Source organism: Cuculus canorus, chromosome 2, assembly GCF_017976375.1.
Source record: "Cuculus canorus isolate bCucCan1 chromosome 2, bCucCan1.pri, whole genome shotgun sequence".
NCBI classification, from domain to species: domain Eukaryota; kingdom Metazoa; phylum Chordata; class Aves; order Cuculiformes; family Cuculidae; genus Cuculus; species Cuculus canorus.
Genome location: NC_071402.1, coordinates 29,526,429 through 29,553,094, shown reverse-complemented (window position 1 = coordinate 29,553,094; position 26,666 = coordinate 29,526,429). Strand labels below are relative to the sequence as shown.

Here is a 26,666-nt window from a genome sequence, read left to right as displayed (position 1 = left end):
AATAAACGGAATGGCAATTTGCACTACTACTTTGTGTAACTCATCCTGACTTTTCTCATTTTAGGGAAATAACTTGATCAACAATGGCTAACAAATATTGAGGGGGGAGAAGGGATGTTAAAAACAGTCTGCTCTGCAAGCAGATTCAGATTCTCAACTCCTTGGCTGTCCAGAAAGTAAATTTCATCATCAGGAAAACATATTAGAGATGAAAGAGAGTATTCTATCCTAAAGGACATAGTATTAACATCTGTGGCCCTGGGTGCAGTATTCTCCATTGTACAAATAACAGTATAAGAGCGAGCATCAGGCACAATAAAAGCAATGGTGCTATGATTGCAGTCTGAGGTAGTGCGAGTATGAGGGACAGTGTTGTAAGTGAAAGGACAGTGCAGCAGCTGCATTTTAATGGGCCTTGAAGCTGTTTTGCAGAAAGCAGTGTTTGGCAGTTAAATAACCCACTGCCAAAGCCTAGTCAGACATCAGCAACAACCTGGGAAGGTGTCAGGCATCAACTCTCCTAATAACAGGAGCCTGACAGAGATAGAAATGTAATTTTACCTGAAAGCAAGAAACGGTCAGAATCCACTTCAGATGCTTCCCTTAACAGCTATTAAACTCAGCAGTTCAGTCCTGAAAATGCTTTTATCTGGCAAGGAAAAAGAGTCAGGAGGGCAAGTGGAAGGATTTTTGAGGCTTTAGGTTTCAAGCTCACATGTATGTGTGGACCCTCATCTATCCATCCACTGTTTAGCTGCATTTTCTGGGAATTTCTAAGATTAATATTATCACAAAAGCTATTCAGAGCAATTAATTGTTTAAAAACATGCATTTTATTAGATGAACATCTTGCATATACATGTCGGATGCTCTTTTTGCTTATAATTATTGTGAGGTAAATCATAGAGTAAATTCTGTAATATCTGCGTTCTATGTGACTTTTCTCTAAACATTTTCTTTGCATGCTACAAGGGAGGATGTTAATCATGTACATCTTTTGTGCCATTTAGTCATGGTGCATTTTTAATACTCCCTCCCAAGGACATACACTGAATTTATGCTCTCAGTAAGATTTATTCTTGTACATCCAGGTCTGGAAGTTAAGCATAGTAAAGAACATTTTTCCCATAAACCCTGTGAGAAGGAAATGAGATATTTATGAAAAACAAGGAACATATCCCTGCTGTTTACCTTTATTTAGAACTGTAAGGAAGAAGAAAATAACCAGAGCATGGAAGAAGCTGAGCTTTGTTTGGATCCAGCTAGGAGAAACTAAAACTCATGCCTCCTGCAGGCAAATAAAAGTCCACGGGAATGCGTTTAGAAAAGGCAGCAGCATCCATCTTCTACAGAAGTGATGGTCACAATTACACCTTCAGGCTGCTTGGGGAGACTGGAGACATGGGGGTGGCCCAGCTTGTTCCAGAAGAAGTGTCTGCAAGTTTTTACCCTATGTTGATCTTGCCTTCTCGTAAAAGGCTTTTAAGGAGAAACACAGAGTGCAAGCTTATACTACTGTGGGGTTTTTTGGTCACTATGAAGCAGAGAGCTTAGAGGAAATGGTCATCTGGTGGGAGATCAGATGGTCAGGCTCTTCCACAAAATAATGTCCTTTACATGCAGGACATTTTTAAAGATCTGCAGATGTAAAGACTGGAAATATCTAGGCTTTGAGGGGAGGTAAATGATAAAACCACTGATCCTCTGAAAGACAAAACAGAAAACTCTCTAGATCTTTACTGAATTTCATCTGACTTACTCTGCCATTTTTAGTAATTGTAGTTTGGGACCCATGAAGTAGAACTCCACTTTCATTTAGTGAGGTGTTTAATATTTAATATTGGCCTTCCAATGTTACATATATTGTAATAAATTAAAGTTAAAATTACTTGAATCTACTATAATTTGGGTCTGGTAAAAACGCTAAAAGTATTCTACTGAATGTATAATAACAGTAGCAATAGCATTTCTGGAAGACTGAAATGCAGTGCCTAAGATGACTGTTTTGAGCAGCTCATGCTCAAAAAGCCACCCAGAGAGGGAAAAATCAGCTGAAATAATTTCAGGTGGCAAATGAATCAATAAATATTCCATAACCTATCTCCAGTTTTTTTTCAGAGATTATGATGGCAATTAGGGCAGTATATACTGTTTTTCTGATATTGTCTACATCTGCCAAGGCTATAGGCTCAGTTGGGTTATTCAATTCTTAAAATGCATTATGTTTAAATGGAGCTTTCTAAAGTGGTTTTCTGTTAGAATTACATCAAATGAAAGCCTTATTGCTGGCTTAAATGTAATTCAGTTCATTCTTGTTGTGTCAGGATGATTTTTTTGTATATATAATGTGAAGGAAATGGAAAGATTAAAAAAAATTAGTCATCATGAGGTTTTTTAATACCATCAGCACTACCATAAAGCCAGCTGATAAACTGCACACTATTCAGAAGAAAGAATGGAATAAAATTAGTACTGCATTACACTAGATTAATCATAGCCCTGGGTTACTGTCATTCGGTGGAAAATAAAAGCTTGATTATTTCAGATTTTAAAGTTTCTTCTCAGTCTTTAAGATTTTTTTCATTAAGAGGCAAATAACAAGCCCATGCACTGAAGGAAGAATACAAGATTTTGAACTGGTGGGGATGGTATATTTTTATCATTGTTTCTAAAAAACACAAAGCAGCATTAATGACTGGGATCCAGATGGTTAGCGGTACCACTTCATAACAGTAACCTAATGAAGCTTTTAAGTGCTGGTGACAGGTAAATGCTTGAAAGTTTTATGGCAGGGAAAAAGCTTCAATAAATAGCTCGAAAATCTTCCCCTTTTCTTACTTGCATAATTATTATTTTTTATAATAGCATAATGGAACAGCAAAGCATAGGTGAAGGCTAGAAAAGAGGAACTCTCTCAGAGCTAATTGGATGTACAGTGGAACTTTTTTACTTCTTGTAAGATGAATAGCTACTTAACAACCATTAGCCCCTCTCAGACTGAAGGGGAGAGTTTTAAAATCTCTTTCATGTAGATAAGTTTGTCCGAGGAGCTGAAAATAGAGATTCATATTTTTTCTCTACGCAAGTAAAGAATAATAGTTGCAGTGTATTTTAACTGAAAAAAAGAAAGTCTCTCACATGAGTTTTTCTCCTAATTCTGGTTATCTGTGAAGAGTACAACCAGAAATCTGGTGCTCCCCTTGCATGAAGGGAGAAATCTGACAGCTGGCTGCTTCAAAGGGCAGAGGGCCAGTCCTGCAGGGATTCCAATGTTTCTGATAAAACCTTTTCCATTGGAAACTCAGATTTTCAATACATGAAAATTTTAACTGAAATAATCCCTTTTTTCTACTGGGAAGGAAAAAGGCACGCTTAAAACTCACTGAATGAGGGAGAAATTGATTGAAAATAGTATCTTGAAATTCTTCAGGTTTTGATCAGCGATGTACCAAGTTTTGTCAGCTGTTTTCTGTTTCAGTTACAGATAATGATACAATCAAAAAAAAAAAATAGAAAGACTGAAAGGTATTTTTCCTGTTAAATAAAAAAAAAAAAAAAATGTTGAAATTTCGCTGAAAAAAAAGAAACTATTTCCGTTAACATTTTCTACTGTCAGTTTTCCAGGCAGATGTCATTGGAAATGTGTTGTCAGTTTTTCTCTGGGTAGATGGAGCTGGTATGTCTTATGCTGCCCTGCAGCATCACTGAATGCCTAATTGAAGATAGTAGCATTAAAAAGTGACATAGCAGGACTCTCAGATTTTTAGATATCAACTAACCCATGCCTCTGCTTAATGAATGACCCTCAAAAGTGTTGGCTGACACTGTACTTTCGTTGTTCCACTCTGTGGCTGGTAAAATAACAAAAGAAATTGAAGGATATGCAATTAAAGCCTATGGCAAGTACACAACAACAATAAAATAGACAACGTCAAAGGAGAAGTCATTGAGGAAAAATCCATCAATCTGCTAACTATAAACATTGTTGAAAACACATAGTCAATGTAAATGGTCTGGAATAAATCTGATGGGACCAAAGCAAAGAATCCTATATGCAATTTATTTACATTGAATGGTATTATGCAAATAAAGCGGTTGATTGCAAAGCAGCTAAGATACATTCTTCTGTTTTCTGTGGCTAAAATAGAAATTATTCAGCAGTTGTTTGCATATCATTATTGAAAGGAAGAATACTTCAGCCTCAACAGCTCCTGCTTGATTCACTGTGGTTATTTTGAGCCATGCAGTCTAACTTAGGACTGTTGCACAGTCCTGATCATCCACGGCAGGTACATGACTTTTCCTTTAACATTCGAAGGTTTAAGGTAGGAAAGTCTGACAGATATTGAAATTTGATTGATTCCTGAAAAAAGTCAAGACGTAGTCCTCTCCCCTCTTTTCCTCTTTTTCTGTTTTGGCTTCTTTTTGAGGTTCTATTGGAGGAAATTCTGTGGCTTCATACTAAAGTGAACATTTTATTGCTCAGTTTCTACAGATCAAGTGATGAGATGTCACGTGTAAACCTCCTGAAGGCTGAGAAGAGAGACTCTGACTTCCCCACAGAAAAATGTGAACTGCAGTTTCTTACTGGCTGGCAAAACCTTTGACTCAATTTGTATGAAAATTCAATTTACTTATTAAAATGGACGTTATTGTTCAAATATTAGAAAATCCCTTTCTTATATGTTCTAAGCTGTACAATTGTCAGATTTTTATGGTTTAGATTGTAAATGTGTTTTTCTCTGGCTAATTATTGGTATTATTTTTTTAATTTTGATGTCTTAAAGGCCAATGTACTGTATCATAATAATATGAAGGACATATTTAACAGGTGTGGGAAACACTATATACAAATGTATATTTCTAAAAGCTATTTTTATGATTAGCATGTTTTACTGTTTTACCATATTTAGAGTCAGGTGATATTGCACTTCTTTGTTTACAGTTTAATTCAAACAAGATCACAATTAAATACATTGTACGGTATTTTCCATTATTTTATTTATTGTATTCATCATTGGAAATAATTATTTTTACTAATAGAGTTAGCAGCTAAAAAGTGAAAATGCCAAAATAAGAGAGCAATCCTTGATAAATGGGATCTTCCCATAAATCCCTTTCTTCAGATAAGCACCCTCTGCAATGCCATTCATCAGACAGTTGTTACAGCTGTTCCTGCAAGTCTCTGAAGGCAGTTTGCTGTTACTACATGGAAAGTTTATATGATGGTCTCCTGTCTAGCCTGGTAAATTAATTGCAGACTGCCAATATCTGACAACATGAGTTATCCTGTTGAATACTTTTCAGTTTATTATTCTGGCAGTATTTATTCCACCCCTGAACCACTAAAGACCTCCTAAAATCCTGCAGTTGGAATAATTAATTATTACAGATGTTGAGGGGGAATCTCAGTATAGAATTTCTTAATAAACCATATTTCCTTTCAAACAAAATGGGTGCATTATTTCTCTTGTGTTACTGAGATACTAAGGTTATCAAAGTATGTAGTGGTATAGTGGTACAAGGTCTTCTTTTCTAATGGAAGTACCAACCTGTTCCCTATTCCAAAGCTAGACCTCCTTAGCACTGCAGATTACATGAAATGAGAAACAGATATTTCTTTATCTATATTCTTATGTGAAATATACTCAGAGAGAGACACCTTAAAAGTGATTGCAGGGAGGAAAAAACCTAATAGCAATGGCCTTCCAAGAGGGAGAGACATTAATTTAAGAAGTACCTTAGACAGTCAAATGGAGCTCAGAGCCAGCTGCATGCCACTATGCAGCACAGAGCCCTGATGTCCACTGGTATCCATGGCCATAGGTATTTGGTATGATCAAGCACCACAAAGATGAACACTTCCCTTGCCCTTTCAATCATTTTCTGTAGGCTGAAAGCAAGAGGAAAATACAGGTACCAGAAACATTCTTTAATAGACCAAATTTTAAATGCTTATAAAAACCAGCCGTTTCTGAGGTGGTAGAATCACCTCAAACAGTGGGTGTATGCGGAGATGGGAGCTCAAGGTCTCCAGTCAGGTTTCCAGCATGGAGACAGTCATCAAAGAAGGACTGATATTCTTCAAGCATTTGGAAGATCATACATTTGAATTTAATATCTATCACTGACTGGAAATTTACTTCATTAGGAGACTCTGTAACATAGCGCTCTCAGTTATGTTTGTATATCTTATCTTTAGCTTGTCTATTGTCTGTGGAGTTAAGCAGTTTATCGAAGTGCTGAGTAGCACCTAGCTACTTAATTAAGGAAAGAACAGTATGAGTAGTTACACCTGAGCATAAGGAATCGCAACTTCAGAATCCACCAAGACTGACACTCCCAGAAAAGTGCAGCAAAAAATATTAGTTCTGTGTAAGTGAAATATTAGCTCAAATCAAAGGGTGGACTATTTCTCCACTTTCTATCTATTAGTACAGTTTATGATCATTTTTAACTGTAAAAATGCAAAAATAATTGGCATTTTAGGATCTCCACGTTTGGCTCACAGTTTGAAAAAAAGAACTCCAAACCTTAGCAGCACATTTTGACTATTTCAAATATGTAAATTCTTGCCTGACTTAAAAGATGCAGAATGTCACCCAAGAAGATTAATTCTCATATCAGTGTTGATAAACTATGTATGAGAAACAGCTAGGTGTATTATCTCTTCATCACCTCCATTCCAAATGACCTAATAATCGTACAAAGTACTCTTCAATTTTTAGAAATTCTTTCCAATCATTACCAACAATGTAGTCACAGAAATTATTGCACAATCATAATGTCGACACTGTTTCACACCACAGTTTAATTGCTGAATATATTTTGAACACAAAAAGACACCTTTGATAACACTACAAGGTACTACTTCATTTGCAAGCCAGAAGCCTACTGTGCCATGCAGTCCATTACTGATAAGGATTCTTAAAGGCGAATTTGCTTCAAATCACTACAGAGGATGCTGGTAGCTTCAACAGAGCTTGATAGTTCTCTTCATGTATGCTGTATGCTTGGTGTTGTCTACCACTTCTTTTACATGGGTTTTGTCGGTTGTGGTTTTGTTTTAACATTGCTTATGCCTTGCAATATGGAAGAATAGGAAGCATAAAGGATTTTGTCAATTGGTTTGTATATCTTATAAAATCCTCTATGGACAGTCCTGAATTAAACAAATTCGTTTTCTACACAGATCTATACACTCTGTGTATTTCAGATACTTGTTTCTAACCTGTGCGGCTGCATGACCAGAAAATATTTACTAAAAAGCTTTAAAGTTTGGATCAAGAAAAAGTATTTTTAGGTTTATAAACTCTTGTATTACATATTGTTGCAGTTCTTATTAGTTTTCTCTGTAGATCCATTTTCAGTTCTGAAGAATCATTGCACTTAAACTATGTAGATAGCTACAATCTTGTAAGCAGTCATATTTTTAATAGGTACCACTGCAAGTCAGAACTAAAACATTCAGGGTTTGCCCATGTAGAGCAGATTGATGGTTCATTACAGTTTTCTTTGAAATGTTGTAACATAATTTTTACATGTCTGTAAATAAATATTTTCTCTGATTTATGCACTAATTCAGTTCTGTAATTTCTTCTCTTAATATGTGACTAAGAAACTTTCCAGGAAAAATATATTTCTCATATGGAATACAACAATGCTTCACAGACTATCCAAGAAGAGCAAACAGAAACAGGTATCCATGGTATAAAGTGCTTCTCTTGAGTAAATAAGATGGAGAATAATGTGGTAAATACTACTATCATTTTACTAGTTTGAGAAATTTAAACACCAGCCCTGTGTTAAGAAATGACAGAGGAGAAATGTGAACAAACTTCCGAAAGACAAAATTCTTCAGTGGTTTGAGAAACAGAAAGATACAGTCTTGCTATTTCATTGACGTTCGGGAGCCCATTTTCTAATCTTGGAAGCTCTTAAGTTTTATGTATCACTAAAGTAGCATGAATATAACTATAAAAAACATGTTAATAATAGCTATAATAGCCAGCTCCCTCCTCTCTACAACCTCCTCTCAGGTAGTCGTAGAGAGCAATAAAGTCTCTCCTCAGCTTCCTCTTCTCCAGGCTAAACAACTCCAGTTCCCTCAGCCCCTCTTCATAAGACTTGTTCTCCAGCCCCCTCACCAGCTTCACTGCTCCTCTCTGGACACGCTCCAGAGCCTCAACGTCCTTCTTGTGGTGAGGTGCCCAGAAATGAACACAGTATCTGAGGTGTGGTCTCACCAATGCCGAGTACAGAGGGAGAATAATCTCCCTGGACCTCCTGGTCACACTGTTTCTGATCCAAGCCAAGACGCCATTGGCCTTCTTGGCCACCTGGGCACACTGCTGGCTCATGTTCAGTCGGCTGTCAACCAACACCCCCAGGTCCTTCTCCTCCGTGCAGCTTTCCAGCCGCTCTTCCCCGAGTCTGTAGCACTGCATAGGGTTGTTGTACTCTCAGTGCAGGACTCGGCATTTGGCCTTGTTAAACCTCATGCCATTGGTCTCAGCCCAGCAGTCCAGACTGTTCTGATTCCTTTGCAGAGCCCCCCTACCCTCCAGCAGATCCACACTTCCTCCCAGCTTAGTGTCATCTGCAAACTTACTTAAGGTGCAGTCGATCCCCTCATCCAGGTCATTGATAAAGACATTGAACAGGGCTGCACCCAGCACTGAACCCTGGGGGACACCACTTGTGACCGGCCTCCAGTTGGAGTTAAGTCCATTTACCACACTCTTTGGGTCCTCTTTGCAATGTTTTTAATTGTATTTGAACATTTTCAATGTTATTGTTCTTTTTATTACAGCTGTGTCATATTTTCTTTAAGCTTGTGAAGTTTACAAACAAATCACTCTTATTATGCATGATAAAGGGCCAATTCTTGATTCAGAAAGAATCTTGCTACAGATTAAATAGTAGCCAATTAAAATAATTTCTAATTCCTTTTTAGTAAGGAAGGTAGTCTGAGAACTTCAAAAGGTTCCAGTTTCCACATTCAGAAGAATGCTCAGTAGCATAGAAAATTTAAATAAATAACACATTTGATCAGAGAGGAAAGAGGATAATAAAAAGTCAGATAATTTCATTTTCTGTATTTGCCTACAATGATCTTACATAATAAACATCATCAAAAACTTAATTTTTATAATCTTAAATTCCAGGTTGGACAATATTGGACATAAGGGCAATTATTACTGAAATTAAAGCATCAATTAGACAAGAATAAGCAGGGAGAGCATCCTGCAATATTAGATGGATAAAATATCAAATAATCTAACATGTTATGGGCAAAGGAGCAATATATTACAAATAGTTTTTGGAACAGAGACGTATTTAACACTTGATTAGTCACACAGGAATTATACTCCAGTATTTTTTTATCTGCTCATAGAAAGATCCATTCTGAGTGTCATTCATTGCCATTAGGGGCAACGACAAATATATTTGAGTTTTGAACGTGTTGCAAAAAAATTATAAAAATAACACAAAATTATTAGAGGAGTGGTGGAGTTTTCCACATAAGTAAAGGAATTTTGTCCCTTTGCCTTAAGAGTCTTAAGGGGTGACTCCAAAGCAAAGCATTGAAAATTTTCTTTTCTTATAGATTCTTTATAGTGAGACAGTAACCTTGTTCCATCCCTGCATATAACTTCAGGCTTTTATCCTCCCTGAAACATACTTGTAGGGCTTGTCCATAGTAAGAGCTCACTAAAGGTACCCACTCAGATTCTGGCCCTGAGGATGAGAGAGAGAGAGAGAGAGAGAGAGAGAGAGAGAGAGAGAGAGAAAGTAAAGGTACTTGTGTACAATACTAACAGCCCTGTCCTGGTGATGTATGCCCTTACAACAACCAGTTCCTGAAAACTGATAAGAAAACCCTCCGATAAGCTGCTCAAAAAAAAACACTGAGTGCTGTAGGAAATAAACAGTTGTTGGGTTTTGGGTGGTGAGGTTATTAACTCATCCAAGACAATAAGACCTTGATGGTTTTCATTGATACATATTTTGGGGTTACTATCTTAATTATTTATTTGGTTAACTTCTCAAAGAAAGATTCCTGTTTCACTCCTGTGAGAACAGAATTAATCTGGAAAGGTTACATTGCATATTAAGAGAAAAGCTTGTTCCCATATCATCATCCCATATAAATCCAACTAACCAAGGAAAAGGGTTTCTAAAGGTTGCATTCAAAACTTTATGATACTATTGTGGCTACATATATTCAAGAATATAAGCTAATGGAGAAGAAGCTTTGCACAACCACTCTGTGCTGTATTACTATATATGAATATATTTATGATGTGTAGATATGCATACATGGAAAAAAATATTTTTCCATTGTTTTGTGCTTTAGATAATTAGAAATGTTTCTTCTTAACTAGAGACAGCTAATGTTGTGGAAAACAAGGATTGAACTTCCCCCTGGCGTAACTCTGCTGATATGTCATGAAATGCATACCTTTGGTGTCTACTCCAAGTGGATTCTTGAGCAGAACTGTGACCAGTGCTTACCCTATGAGGAGTTTCAGCAGCGTTTAGAATGTTAGTTAAAGAAAAAAGAAGTGATAACTCCTATTGCTGTTGCTAGTATTGCTACTGCAGCAGGAATATGGTTGAACACGGTGGAGGAGCACAGGATATAAGACATGATAGCGCTGCAGCTGGAATGGGGCGCTGAAACGTGAATGAGTATTGAAAGGATCTTGCCTGGAGATGACTGAGGAAATTAATGAAAGACAACGTGCTGCACCTGTATAAATTTTATTTGTGAAGAAGCATCCCTCAAGTATTTATTTTCACATCCCTACCTGTAATGCCATGATTCTGACTATTCTTTCAAGGAATAGGTCCTCAAATTTTCAAGAGATTTTGGCTGATCCTGCAAATTCAAACCTTAACAATGCGTAACCAGTCACATCGGAAGATTAACCCATTGTTCAGAATTTTTGTCTTGATATTTAATCCACGAGGATAAGGAGGGATTTAAGAAATACCTATTCACAGCTTACATTTACTGTAAAACTATGCTTCCATGAATGGGGAAACTGTAGATGAGAAAGCTACAATTCTGACACAATCTATATGCCAGACTCCAAGAAAATGTACACTGTTCCCATGAGGAGAAAGGCATTGTAATTATAATAAAATGGCAATTGGGCACTAGCACTAGAAAAATTAGCCCAGAAAACAGTGCAGCCTTGAACCACTTCTGCTGAGTGGCTGATGGTTTGCCAGCTGCACCTGGACACTTTACCTCATACTTGCCTTCCTACACAAGTAAGTGTTTTTATACGTTTACTTTTTCTTGTGAAAATAAGTAAAACAGCTCTTAGGTAAATGAGGTAGAACTGTCATAAGCCAGCAAAGAATTCTCTAAAATTATTTTAGTTTTAGTTATTTAAATAATTCCCATACAATGTAAGTAATGTTCACTGTCTCTGGTAGTAGGGGAAGACCATAAAAAATTATTTTGAGAATATTCTTAAGCTACTATTAGGTATCACTTTTTCTTATTTTCTTTTTTTAATTCTCATTTTTTTCTCTCTCTGCAACTCTAAACTGGAAGAAATTATAAAAAAACTAAGCATTTAAAAAATAAAATATTCAGAAAGTATTTGCATAAAAGGGAAATTTTAATTCATAAATTCAAACAGGAAAAAAGTTCAGTAGACAGGTATCATTTTAGACTGAGAAGCAGAAAAATAAGTAAGTTTGCAAGTGTATGAGGCTATCTGTTTTTTTCTAATTTTCCTTAGACCACCCTTATATGATTGATGCCCTTGTCTACAAAACCAGTGCGGTTAAAAGCAGCAAATCAATATAAAATAGACACATTCTTATCAGGAATGGAGTTATGCCACAAGTCAGATTTCTAGTCAGTCAAAATTCTGATTCTGATTCTGAATCGTTACACAAATCATTGTGCATAAAATATATAAATCACTGTCTGAAGTGATAAATTTGTGTTGGCCCTCCCTTCCTCTACCCCTTCCCCTTCCCATCCCCCTCCCCTTTCCCCTACAGACAGTCTTTTATACTCTGGTCTCCATCAGTACTACTTAACACAGGAGGACAAAGTTCTATGCAATATGTGATAACTAGCAAATAAATGCCTAGACATTTCTTTTCTTAGTTCTATACAGAACAACTTTCAGTGATCTGTGTCGGGAGGTTTACCATATTTGTGTTGACATATCTTATTACTTGTAATCAATGCCTCTGTGTATGAAATGCTGTTTTAAAAATCTTTCTATTGAGCACAATTATTTAAGGTAGCAGGCTTCAGAGAGCAAGTGTATCAGGTCATGTCTCAGAAGCACAAAATGTTTTTTACAGCAAGCTATATAAAAACAGTCGTGCTGATTTCAAGGATGAATGACCTTTCAGATTTGGATACTTCTCCATTTATGTGAGGATCATTTCTAAGTGAATTGCAAGTTCTGAGCATTTTTTGTGATGGACCAACAAGGTGGGAAAAGTAATTCAGGAGTGCTACCAGCCTAAACGTGACTCTTTAGGAACAATTGGTTCCACACAGGATTTGGAAGATCCAAGATGTGTTGCAACATGATCACAGCAAATAATCAATTTTTTACCATCAAAAAGAACAGGGTTTATTCATTTTTAATCACTATAATTGAGCAATGTTCATACTACTATGGCATGTTGTCTCTCTGAAGAAGTATCTCTACTTTCATATTGTTTGTGTGTATTTTTAATTCAAACAAATATAAACCACGAACTCTTAAATTTTGTATATTTTCTCTTGTCATGTAGTCAACAATATATGCTTTAATAAATAAAAATTTCCAAATCACATGGGCCTGGAAATTTACCAAATTTATTTCAGCCTAAATTATTGATGAAATTTTTATTTTTATCAACTTTTTTGGTGAGGTGGCTTCATACATTTCAAGGCCAAAAGGATGTGTAATGACAATTCTGTCACCAGCATAACCCAGAATGCAGAATTCCTCCTACTAATTCCTGCAACACCATAAATTAATCCATTCTGTTCTCATGCAGCATTAAGATTCTTTATAATCCCTAAAGCATATTTCAGATCCTGTATCATTAGACTCTACTTTTCACAGACATTGTTTTTAATTATCTCGATGACAGTCTTTAATTTAGACTTAAGTTGGATCTTTTCAAGCAGAGGGAGCAGTAGCGGTCTCCTCAAGGAAGGTTGCTTAATGCAACACATGGTTGAAAGATTAAGCACATTTACTCAGAGTAACAGAGAGCATCAAGGAGACCCATAAACCAGTAAAGATCTGAGCCAATAAATCTAACATTGTAACCGGTTTCCACCCTTCAGTGAGGTGTAGAAGCAGTATAACCACACAGGTAATGTGCAGTACCTATACATCCATACTGCTTTCTAGGAGCAGGTGTGTTTGTGGTAGCTGACATTTCACACTCTGCCCCACAGCTCTCCTGGTACTAGTGCAAGCACATGTGCTGCCAACTCGGGTTTTCCAGCCCATCCACAGTGCAAACGAGGCCCAAGACTTCCCCTACATCTACTGGTGTAGGTGTGTCTCAGTGGCACAAGATATAGCTGGACTAGACAATCTCCAGTGGTCCATTCCTACTTCAGCTATTCCATGATGCAGTAGAGTAAATTGAGTCCATGAGTCCTGCTGGAGCCAGCGGTAATCCTATACACTTAACTCCTCAGACATCCCTCATTAGGATCTAAAACGGAGACACCAAGAAAGCAATTTTAGTGCTTAAACACCAATGTTCAGAGTCATTTTAGACCTCTTTTTTAGATCCTCCACAAAGGAATAAGACTGACATAGTCCTGTCCATACCTGCCAGTCCCAGGAGGGTGTTTCAGTTACCCAGGACAGTTGAAACGGCACAGATGCAGATGTTTAGGTTCATGAAAGGGCCCTCCTGTTGTGCTTCAATAGGATAACTGGTGAAAGCTGCCAATAAAAAGAGCTGAGAAACACAAGGAAAACTTTTGACCAAGGAAGTATATTTTCAAACTGCAAGCTGCAGCTGTATGATTCACATTCATGTCAGCAACAATTTCCAAAAATCTGCTTATATAACTGAGAATTTCTTGAAAACTGTCATATAAAATTGGAAAGAGTAAGTTGGACAGTTTATGAAAAAGTAAGTTAGCAGCAATAAAACTGAAAGTTACTGGGGAGCCCTATAATAGTTAAGTAGAGTAGAAACTGAAGCCCTGATCTGGTGTTACTGACTGAAAAAAGAATTAGATATAGCATGTGTTAAATTACCTTTTTATCACCTATGAAAGAACGCCAGACTTTGGCACATATTATTGCCATTAGATGGACTATACTTTAGTCACACCTAGCCTCAATTATTGCCACAGTGCTAGCTGCAGTAGGCTATTTCAAAATATATCCCAGCCTGTGCCATCCTTGTACTGCTGGGCTCCCAATTAAAAGAAAATTACTGAAGGCCAATTTTCACAGCTTAGCGCTCTAGGAGCTTGAAAAATAAGAATAATTTCTCACTGTGAACTGTAAAATTAACACGGAGGTGGTGTAGACTCTTTTCCCCCCTTTGAATTACAGATTCACCTCTGGTTTAGAGTTAGGCACACTGCTCACTAAAGCTACACCAAAGCTTCTCTGTAAAACCTGTCTGAAAAGCAACCAGCAGTGGCCAACAGAGTCATTTTCAGAGAAGGAAGGGCTGAGTCCCAAGGGCAATGCCTACTATGAGGTCTGTGGGATATCTCCCCACCAGAATTTTATGAACCTCAAAGATATCCTTCTTTGTCCTTCTGTCTTAGAAGAATAATGGAAAGGGGGTAACTACAGCCTTCTATTAACTTGCTATACGTGAAATTTAATGAGACTTAGGTTTCTTTTAATATCAGTTAAATTAATTATGGAGGTCTTGAGCATTCTTGCTGCTGTGAAATAATGCTCTGTGTGTTTCTTTGGCTGTCACAGGGACAGTCATGTGGAAAAGAGAAAAAGGGGCATGCAGGAGAAAGGTGCAAAATTTCTCATGAGACATGGGCCTGTTTTGTGTGTTTTCTCAAAGACCTACCTATTCTTATATTAGTATTACATTGATAATTAATAACCCATATTGCTCTTGTTTTGAATATTTCTCTGTTGATTACTTGTTGCACTATGTATTCATGCTCACATACTCACACATCTACTACAAAAGTTTCTGTTGAGACTGCCATCAGCTAAATCAGCATTAGAGATGTCAGTTTTGAGAAGGATTTAGCGGCTTTTGAACCATGTTCAGCTTTATAATTTGAGTAAAAATTAAAAAAATACAAAAATGCAAAGCCTTTGCATTTCTTTAAAAATTATTCCTCAGCTCTTAGTTTTTACAGTGGTGTTCTTGGCTAAAGCTGAGGATCTTGAGAGAACTGTAGTTTCTGAGCCAGCTTCCCTGAATTATAATTATAATGTCATTTGTTTCTTAGTGAGTTAGATAATAAAAGCCAGGAGCTTGAATAGCATTCAGAAAGGGATTATCCATTCTATGGGTAATGAAAACTTCCACAAGAGTATTTAAACAGGAACAGTTCTTCTTTTAAGAAGGGCATAAACTTTTTTTCCCCTCCAGCACATAAACTAAACACTAACTAACAGCACAAAAGGAATGTGGAAACAGGTTATTGAATGATTATTTACCTGAGGATTTCTAGCACCTCTCTCTGCACCCTTGATGTGTAACATAAGCAGAGACTGGATAATAGGACTTGATGGAGGCAAGTTAAGGCTTAAAAGACATAAAGCAGAGATAGACACATTACAGCTGTATATTTCTAGTGTTACTGAGCAAAATTGTACCGTAATGACTCATTCACAGCACAGGGGAGAGAATACCATTGTGTTTCAGCTTACAATGTGCTTCTCATGCTTCAGAGAAGTGCAAATATACTGCTGGTAATTCAGGAGGTGAAGCTATGCCATAAGCCAGGTCATCTATACAGCATTTCCTGCTTCTTTAGAAAACAAAGGGCACAAAACTAGCTCATATTCTTAGCTGAAAGACCACATTACCCATATTACATCACTCCACTGCCTGGTTTGTTATACACACAATTAATCTAGTGATAATTCCTAGCTGTTTTGTATATTGTTATTAAACTGTGCACACAGGAGTCTTCTGGCCTGCTGTGATTAGGCATAATGTGACACAGTTTTTATTAGCAGCATGAAAATGAGAATTTTTTGGTTGAAACTGCATAGTTTTGCACTCAGTTTTGCTGTGATTCATCCTATTTATTATGTATAAATAAAGCATTAAATCATACTCGAATTACAGCACTTACTCTTTGAGTAAATAGTTAATTTTCTGAAAATTATCAAGGGAAGCTGTTCATTTTTTCATGAGTTAATTTTATTTAGTGATGAGACCTTTAATTTAGCAATCGTTGTCAGACCTTTTCTCTGTCCGTGATGATCTGTGCATTGGCAACTGCATGCACAAGCCCTGGTAAAGGAAGGGATGTCAAGAAACTCTATCTAGATTTCTTCTTTGTAGTGTTGATTGTTGGGTTTTGGGACTTGTATATATCAGTAATTCAATGCAATTAAAAGTTTTTCTTCAAAGCAAGTCTTTAAAATTATATTCTCCTTAAAAGAAGCTTACAAACATTCTTGAATCACAGAAGTGAGGCTACAGGATACCCTTGTTTAAGACAATTGTCTTAATCTGGTCACCATCATCTTGTAAAGAGCACGCGAAGGGAGGAGGGAGGCTGTCCTGGTTTGAGAACTTTGCACCTCTGCTGTAGAAGCCTTATCTCCAACTATGGCTCCTATCTCTTCTGAGACCTTTGTGCTCACCCCAGGCTTGACTTGATAGCTCACCTTGCCTGGGACTGTTGATGGACACTGTTCCTCTCTCCGTCACCCTGCCTTGATACAATGGGCTGTACCTTCGTCAACACAAACTCATGTCATGCCTGCTCTCAACTCCCAGCTCATCCTGTTCCTTGGACCAGCTGGGCTCCTGCTGCTCTCTGATGTGCACAAACCAAGTCAATGCTGCATGCAAACAATCTGGTAAGTTTATTGGTTTATTGCAAAGGAGCTGCTAAAGGGAGCATGCTAATGAATGACAGCACCAGGGTTATTTATTTAACTTCAAAAGTGCCTAATGAAAATCAGATTTTTTTAATTCTGCAGAGAAAAATATTTTTTCAGCATTTGCATTAGTATTTCAGAGATTTTTATCAATACTTTTAATACTTCTATCTTAAAAGCAAGAATGGAAATATCCATATCTCTTATGGAATGAAACATTCTGGGAAAATAAACAAATGTTGAGCATTTCAATTAAGTCGTTTGCTTTTTAAGAAAAAAATGGCATTCCTACATCTACATACTTTACTTCTGATTATTGAACTAAAATATCTTGCTCTAAATCTCTTCATTTTATAAGTATATTTCCTTTTGTTAATTCACTGGAGCACCAAAGTTATCATTTGTAAGATAGTCCATTATTATTTTCCTATTGACTAGATTTTACCCTATTTCTCATGCTACATGAGAAGTATTACACAACCTATGGTGCATTACAGATGTCAGTTAGATAAGACACGTGTATCATGACAGATTTTAATAAGAGGCAATTCACATATATAAAGATTATATGCATCTCTTGCACACTGTTAAGATCAGAGTTTTAAAGGAGCCAGGTATCTTCTGGGAGTCTTTGCACTGGCCTCGATTGATTCCTGGAAGTTTTGGGGCTGCCCAGGTCGCAGGTCAGGACAAATTCAGTTACATACAGAAGCAGCAAGGCAGCAGAATCAGAACAGACTTCCAGCTAAGTCTGTTAGTTGTAAGCTTTATTCCTTTCTTCTTTTTTTTAGTTTAGTTTAGTTTTAGTTCAGTTTAACAGTTTTAGTTTTAGTTTAAACTAGATCAATCTGACACCTGTGAGTGAGGCACGGTTTCCCAGCAGAGGACTACCCCAGGCAGGGGCAGTGCTGCCCACCACCCTACATCCACTACAGGGATCTTATGGAGTGGGTTGAATAAACTAGTTGAGCTAACAGAAAGATAGCACAAATCTGTTGGGAAAGACAACGGAGAGGATGTCAGCAGGTTTCACAAGGTCAGACTTCCAGCTGAACTCAATGGTCACAATAGGTGACACATAGGAGGCAATGGGAATGGGAGGCCAAGAAAAGAAAAAAGAGCAGAATAAGCCCCTTTGGAATATGTTTGATCTTACATCAGGTGAGGATGATCTGTTGGCTTTTAATTTCCTTACAAGGTTACTTCAAACAGGTTAGTTCAATCTGATGCAAACCATGTCCAAATACTTAGAGTTGCACCACAACATGGAGCCAAGTTTTCCTGGGCTTACTACTAAGGTGATGCCACCAGGGAGCTAGTGTTTCAATAGACAACCTGTGGATGTATTCTTTATTTAGATTTCAATTACTTGCTTTGTATATGGGCCCCTTCTGTTTAGCGTAAGACCAAAAGTGTTGATAAGTCTGTATTTTCATACTTAAATGTGGAAGCAGTTTTCCCACAGTACTGAGTATTTACAAACCTTTGATGTTCCAAAACTATAGATAAATGTGTATTTAAGACCTTTCAAATGACTTCTGATTATAAGAGCTTCAGTTCAGGAGATACTCATAGTTTTTAATCCTAAATCTTCCCAGGTTCCTTTCTTTCTTGTAATTTGTAATTTAATACACTAAAACCTAATAACCTAAAACCTTGTTTTCATAAAAAAAAGTTCAATTCAAAGGAAGGAAATCAGATACATCTTCCCCCACCTACTGTAAGTCCGAAAGCTGGGATTTTCAGAGAAATCCAGGGAACTTTGATCACTCCTGACATATTGGAGCACCTGAGGATCTAATTCTTCTAGCTCCCTTTAGAAAAACCTCAGGTCTGAGGTAGTTTGGGGCTACTCTTTAAAAAACAAAAATCAAACTTTCCTCTCAGACACCTGTTTACTTTATAAAAGGAGTTCAATCTCCTTCTCCATTTAATAAACAAAATAATTATCTGATGCAATCATCATGATTGCCTTAGTATTGACTCTGGTACCTGTGAGGCATTTCTGGATTTCTGGGGACTGAATGTTGTTTATGAACAGCTTGATTTTTCAATATACAATTTCATTTTCTCTCACTCTTTCTAATTCTACTTGAAGTTTATATATTTTCCATTACTGTAAAATTGACAGCTTTTGAGTACACCAAATATAAAGACACTATTAAATGGCATTTATAAGCATCACTTTATGTGGAAGAAAATCACTGAAAGATCTGTTGAGTTTATAACTGGGAAAGCAGAACAAGCCTTTCTTTCCAACATGAAAAGTCTTTTATATCTAAGACTTATAGCAAGTGGAAGTTCAATATCATGCTTTCACGAATTATAATCTGTTTAGACCACAGTAAAACTATTTGAAAGGAAGTGTTAAATAGCAAGAAGCAGTTATATGTGGTGATTTTCTAAAATATTTGGATTTCTCCTTTCAGCCTCAGTCACTTTTCTATCTGTGCTATACTTTCCACTTCATATCCAGTTCACAATTTAAAATCTGAAGGAGTCTTTGATGTATGTCATTTATAACAAAAAGCACAGGCAGAATACTAATTTTTCCCCCCTGGTGCACTGAAGGAAAAAAGCATTGAGATCCTTGATTGTGAACTTAGATCCATATGGAAAAAACATTGCCTATATCCCTGCACTGAAGGAGTGATAAGATATTTATTCAGTCACAGGTGGAGTTATACTTACAACTGTTCTGCTTTTGCTGCTGATAAGGTATCCTCAAGATACGGCTAATTTACCTTAATCATATCATGTCAAGATACAACACCTTAAAAAAATCTTATCTATATGTTATGATAGCTGGTTTGCCAGGAAGAGGGTTGATTTCACTTAGAAAAAGCAGACAGCAAATTCTGCATCCCGAGGGTGCTATAATGGAAAATATAGTCCTTTCCCTTCTGTTGTGCACATAGCACTGCAAAACCATGCAATCTCATTGGTCATGTGTTACCTGTAGACAGATTTTCTGCATTGCTAGCAGAAAGGGCCTTACACCTTCCCTAAAACAAGACAGATAAACCTAGTAGAGAGTTTCTATATTATTAAAATTATATATATAAACCCATATATATATTATTATGTTTTCTGAGAGTTTATATATACAGGTTAGATATAGATAAGAAAGAAAGAGAGAAATTCCTCAAAAATAAACCAGATAGTTTTTGCTTGAGTACATAAATTTACATTTTGGCAACACTCAGTCACAGAGCAGTCTCAGTTTCCTTCCTTTGCCTGTCACCAGAGCAGCACGCTCAAAAACAGCCTTCAGAAATCACATGTACAGCTGCAGTAACACTAGCCATGGTTAACATATCTGCCTCACTCTAATCCAGGTCCTTGGTGGTATCTGGCAATCTCAGACCTTGTGGCTGCTGTATGAGAACCTGTAAGTCTCACAACGTACCACATCACATCTGCTTTGGGACAAGCATTACCTGATGTGCCTGTTTCAGAGGAGCCTATAGGATTTTCAGTTACTTGTGATTCCTTTACTGTGTACCTCAGTAATATATCTTGAGTGTATTAAATGGTGTGTCAGCACTGCCTCTGTGCTCTGTGTGTCTAGAAGTCAGGCTGAAGAAACACTGGAGCTACGTATATAGACCTGAATGCAGATTACAAACTTCGGAAATGTTATTTTTTATTCCCTGACCTGCACCATACACACACATGCAACTTAGCAGAACTGAAGACAACATTGTCTCTTCAGTTTGTAATAACACAAGGAAGAAAGGACAATATAAGTAGGGTTTCTTCCTAGGGCCTTTTAAGTACTAATTCCACTAAGAAGGGTGAAATGAGTTTCTCAGCGAGTGAGTTGCGCAAAATCAATGCTCTAGTTCCAGGCAAGACCCTTCCAGCACTGCAGTGCTGCTTTCTGCACTGATATCTTCTCTTTCAGTGTATATATCGGAATTAAACCTAGAAATATTTTAACATTCTCCAAAATCAGTGAAATGGCATTTCCATTTGCATATTTTTCAGATAATTTTTTGCGAACATACAGTACTGAATACTAACAATGTGATATTATACGGCCTTCTGCAACAAGAAAAGGAAATTTTATTATTATGCACTTATTAGAGCCATCTTAGCGTCTTTTGAAATGCTCTTTTGAGGCGTAATTTTTGAACTAATATGTGTAACTAGCTGGTTTGTTGGAAAGGTTGGATTACTGCTCACTCACATCCTGTATGGGCAATCTGAATACCTTCACACAAATACCTTTCTTCTATAGCAGACACATCTTTTGCTTTGTCTATCGTTTGTAACACTGAGATTAAATTCATTTTAAAAATACACAGCTTTGGATCAGACGAAATAAATACATCTGCCTTTGGCTTTACCATGGAGAAGCTCCGCACCTTCTTCTATACAAGATACTTGAGAATTCAATAGTCACACCTTTAGGTTGATATTATGACCAATATACCCACCCTTGCAGTCTCAGACAGCATGTCAGATCTATCTTCTGGAGAATCTCCTCATTCTTTCTTACTCTGGCATAAATAGATTTTCCATAGGAATCTCCAGTAGTTGCAGCTTCATGTGTTTGCAAGGGTCACAGTAATGCAGAACTTTCTGCACCAGTACACACAGGTAGGACTGTACAGCTTCTTGTCGCTCTCTGTCGCATGATACTACAGTTGCCCAAAGCCAGCTCAGATGAAAGGATGGCAGGTGTCCATTTAGATGCTGCGAACTGCTGTGATCTGCTTTGCAGGAACCATCAGAAAACGAATACATCTCTGCATCCAGGTTTTATATCCAACAGGTTCATACCAAAGCATCTCTGACACATGGAGGAAATTGTGTGAGGACTGCTCCAACACTCGAAGCCACCTTCTCTGGACTAGAAGGCTATAGTATAAGGAGTTAATTCCTTCTAAGGATCCACAAGGCAAACTACATTTCAACCCTTTTTTTTTGCCAAGTTCTTTCATCCTTTCATCAAGCAGACCTGACTTTTTTCTTTTTGGAGTTACTACACAATAGTAAAGTGTTTCACATTCTAATTATACAGTGCTAGAAAGGAAAACAAAGCATGGCAGGCTCATTCTCCAGAAAAGATGAGTGGTGTCATTTCCTTGCCTTGGCTAACACGGGTCCCTGTCATTCCCCTTCCCATACTTCATTCCTGCCACCTGCTTTCTGAGTTCGATTCATGAGATACACTGCCTAAACAAGGCTGTCTGCAGCTAAATTTGGGCCAATATGGAAGTTTGGGAAAGCAAGCAGAATCTGTGTCTTCTCCCGTTAGTGACTGTGTTGGTTACAGAGTAACATCACTAAAATGATTATGCAAAAATATGGCATGGAAAATCCTGCAGTCACTTTCACTGCAAAATATATTTTGATGAAGCAAATTAATTTTTGCACTTTTGGTACTTTACTGCTTTTTTTTTCCTTTCCTTTTAGCACTCTGTGGTAAATTGAAATTAAACAAATGGTATATAGGACTTTTTTTGTCTTTTTCTCTGCATGCGTGGATACGTGTTCTAACTCTTCAGACCCAAGAAAGCATGTAAAAGCCACAAAATGACCTTTCCCAATTCTTTAAAATAAAAAAAAAATAAAAGTAAGAAAAAAAATCAAACCTAAGCGATAGACATATTTCACACCAGAGTAAAAGGCGAGAAAACCATGGCAATAGTGATATTTTAAAAGTTTGAAATTTCCAGCTTTTTTGAAACAGGAAAACATCTGTTAGTCCAAGAACTACAAATCAGTTTCAGTCGATTTGTGTGATTTCAAGTGTAAGAAAGCTGAATTAAACTGTCAGTTATGCCAAATAGCGGGGGGGGGGGGGGTAGTGTTGGTTGGTTCTCTTTTTGGATCCTGATTAAATTTCTGGAACTTTACAACTGTACTGGATACAGTTTGGAAATACAGAATGATCTTTAAGGGCTGCCTTGGCGGGTGATGTAAACTTGGATTGTTTCTTTATCAATCTGCATGAGAACATCTGGAAAATGGAGCCAATTCTCTACAGGGACAAATATCTGCAGCTCCTTTCTTCTTCATAGTTTGAGATTGTTGATTTGGGGGATTTAATGAAGTTTCACAGTGATGCTTTGGCTAATGAATACACAGCAAAATGTTACTGGTACCCAAAAATCAGCACAGCAGCCACAGTACCTAAAAAGTTACAGAACTGCTTTTTAGTGAGTTTTATCACTCGTGAGCCATTCTTCAGACGTGCAGATCAACAAATAGTACCTGCATAAACGTCTTTGCTCCTGTACATTAATACAGTCCTTAAAGTGCAGTGGCCTTACTTCAATTACTGGGAGAACAAGAACATTTTTATTTTACTTATTAGGCATTCCCCAGAGGCCATACGTGAGGTTCTTCTGGATAAAAACAAATAAAGAAGGGGGAGGGGAGCCTCTCAGTCAGGTGTCAGAGTGAACCAATTGATCTTGAGTTGCCAATCAGACAGAAACTCCAGGGTTTCTTTTCTACTGCTGTGTTATGCCTTCACAGAGTACATAAGTTGCAGAAATTGAACTTCAACCACACAAATCAAAAAATTGTGAGGATTGACTCATTCTGTATTTATACCTGCATGTTGTCTCCTCTACCAGCATTTTGACAAGCCTTGAAAAGACAGAAAAATGCTCCTAGAGATTAGCTGTGCTAAGTAAGGGTGTGATACGGTTCTGATTTTATCTCAAAGGAAGTGAACTTTTTCTTCCATTATTAATCAGTCCATTTTAAGCAAACATTTCCAAGCATGTTATATCAGCTGCTCTTCTGTACACAGGTGGAGCGAAGGGTTTCAAAATGAAGATAATTCTGAATCTTCATTTACTGCTGCCAAACTGGATCTGCAAATACAAGTCACTATGCTGAGGCAGACCAGCAGTATCTGCCTATTTAGCATTTGCTTTCTACGAGAGGCCAGTGCTGGATATTTCAGAAAAGCTCCTTGTAGCTTCAACTTATCCTTTTCCATAGATAGAGGCACCATTGCTGTGAGTGGGCAAGCTACCCACAGAGATGTGAAGAGACCTATGAATAGTCCTTGACACAGGAGACTATTCTTAAGGGTCATATAAAATCTGAGTGTGGGTCAGTCGGTAAACCCATTAAAAACCCATTTAAACCCATTAAAAACCCATTTAAACCCATTGAAAATGAGGATAAAACACTGAGTAACAAGTGGGCCGTAAGTAATGTCTGGTACCTAAAACCAGCACAACTACCAATTTCTGACAATGGTATGTGGTACTAAGGTCTAGGAATAATTTCATGTTGCTTGAAGAAGTTGCAAATAGTGAAGCATTTTAAATTCTTAACAGAAAATAGAGCCTATCTTTCTATAGCAAAACCACACCATAACAGAGTTTAAAGCAGTCAGATCCTTTCAATGTCGTTAATAGTCTCCCGTAATAATTAAGATATAAAAAAAAAAGAAGAAGACAAAAATGAACACATGATTATTAAAAAACAGATAGGTATTTAGGCATTTTTTAAAATTAACCGTCTTTCAAACACTTGCTGCCTAATTATCAATACCACAACTCCTGGCCTTCAGAAGACACTTTCATCTAAATATACTTTTTACTTGTACTGCAGTTTGCTTCTTTAAAAAGCAATAAAGCTTTCGCATTAAATTTTTGGCTCAATAGGAATGCATTCTAATCTAGTAGAGGTATTTATAGCATACACTGTAGTACAGATACTAATTGACTTATATTGAATTATTTGGTCATAATACTTATTTTCTCTGAGGCAGGTTAACTATACATCACAAAACCAATCGTCTCTTAAGATCCATCCACCCCAAATTTCTCTATGTAAGGGATATTGCATAGAATGAAAATTATTTAGCCTTACTGCAGTTTATGATTTGAACAAGACAAAAAATAAGAGGATGATGGGTGGGAAGTTGGGGTGGCAAGACTGATTGATTTTTTATTTTTTTTTCTGTCTCAGTATCCACCCAGGGAATTCTAGAAAATTCATTTCTCCTGTGAAGGAAGGGCCAAGCACTGGGTTGGCAGAGACCCTGCAGGCTTGACACAGTTGCTGAAGCACAATAGGTGGTGCTACCTTGGGCAATTTTCACTCCACTGTGTTCTACAACACAGTCTTCAGTCTGAAAAATGTGTATGCAGATCTTGTGCCAGTTAGGAAATCACTTCCAGACATTGCTGGAAGTGCATTTTGCAGTGCAGTGCAGAAAAATACTTCCAAATCTTGTTTGACATGCTGGTTGGACTGCCATGTATTTTAAACAACTAGGGAGATATCTTCTCTAGAAATTTATATTTATCTATGGCATTGCTTCAGATGCTACGTAGAGAGATTTTCATCAAACTCATTTTTAGTCTTGGCTTTGAACCAGGCCCTTAGATATATCAGTTTTGCTATTGCTTTACAATCTCCCTACAGTCTCACAAGAAGAAACAGATAGTGATTGAAGAGAAACCTCTACTATAACACCGAAGTTTTACTTTGTCTTTGAGGGGTTTTAGTGGGGTGACACATCACAGCAAAGATACAGTAGGAAATATTTCATTCCATGTGAAATGAAGGGGTGTTTTTTCTTTGACTTGTAATCTTTTGGGGATAGACTATGAGTCCCTGACACGGAGAGGAGAAGGAATTGTTCTGACTTTGGCAAAGTTAATCATATATGTTTGTTCTCCACCAAAATAAAATTGCTTTCTACACATATTTTTGCAGAATCTAACTTCCATTTCTGATTACTCATCTGAAAAAGCAGAGAATACAGCACAGGTAGCAGCTGTTTTACTGCTACATGACATGCCTGTTCCCAGAAAGGTGCATTTCAAGGACAGTGATGACCCTACTCCAAAGTCCTTTTGCTTCTGTGATATCATCTGATGTTGGATAATCTTATATCTAATTTTTTCTAAAGTGAATATCATATACAAGAAATAAGAGAAAAATAGGAATACTATTTAACCATAATATTTGGTCTTGTAAAATTAGTCATTTGATTCATGATCTGTCACTTAATATTTAATTTAAATGAAGGGTTATATATCAAAACTGCAAAAGTTCTTTATGTTAGAGAAATGCTTCCATTTCCCTGAAACCTGTTCCCTTTAATATGAATCCAAAAACTTTAAAACAAATTGCTAGAAAAGCCTATTGTTCCTTTTTTCTAATAGGTATAACCAACATGTTGCTGTTACTGATCTGATTATACTGCAAGGTCACCTTTTATGGAGGGGATATTTGGGTTATTTATGTGTTTTTGTGTGTGGTCAACACACATATTATCTGATGGACTGACTGAATTTATTCTTGTAGGCTACACATACATCCATAACTCAGCTCTGCAAGACTAGGAAGCTATTGTTACAGAACTGAATAAGGTCTTTTGGGAAGTAAAGATTTTCTGTTCCACAGGAACACTTGAAAGGTAAGATGTTTTTTCAATCTGAAGATAAATTTTATTCCAGTCTTCCGGGTGTATACATCTGCATAAAGCAAACAGAATTATCATAGCCAGATAGTTTATTCTGCATTTAATATGAGCTAACGCTTTCTTGTGTAGTTGCCTATGTAAATGAACATTTCCTAGGACCTGGTATCTTCCATTATATTGCAGAACACTATATTCTT

At 37.0% G+C, this 26,666-nt stretch overlaps 1 protein-coding gene across 6 annotated transcripts in view; it reads left to right on the top strand.

Annotated features, from left to right (window-relative positions):
* The window catches only part of RALYL (RALY RNA binding protein like), a 390,766-nt gene extending 383,738 nt beyond the window's left edge, over positions 1–7,028 (top strand). For all 6 annotated transcript variants that reach the window (XM_054059538.1, XM_054059541.1, XM_054059535.1 and 3 more), the window contains one exon: positions 4,487–7,028. In XM_054059538.1, the coding sequence (XP_053915513.1) occupies positions 4,487–4,521 (35 nt within the window). In that variant the 3' untranslated portion in view covers positions 4,522–7,028. The remainder of the gene's footprint in view (positions 1–4,486) is intronic.
* Positions 7,029–26,666: the final 19,638 nt, after the last annotated feature.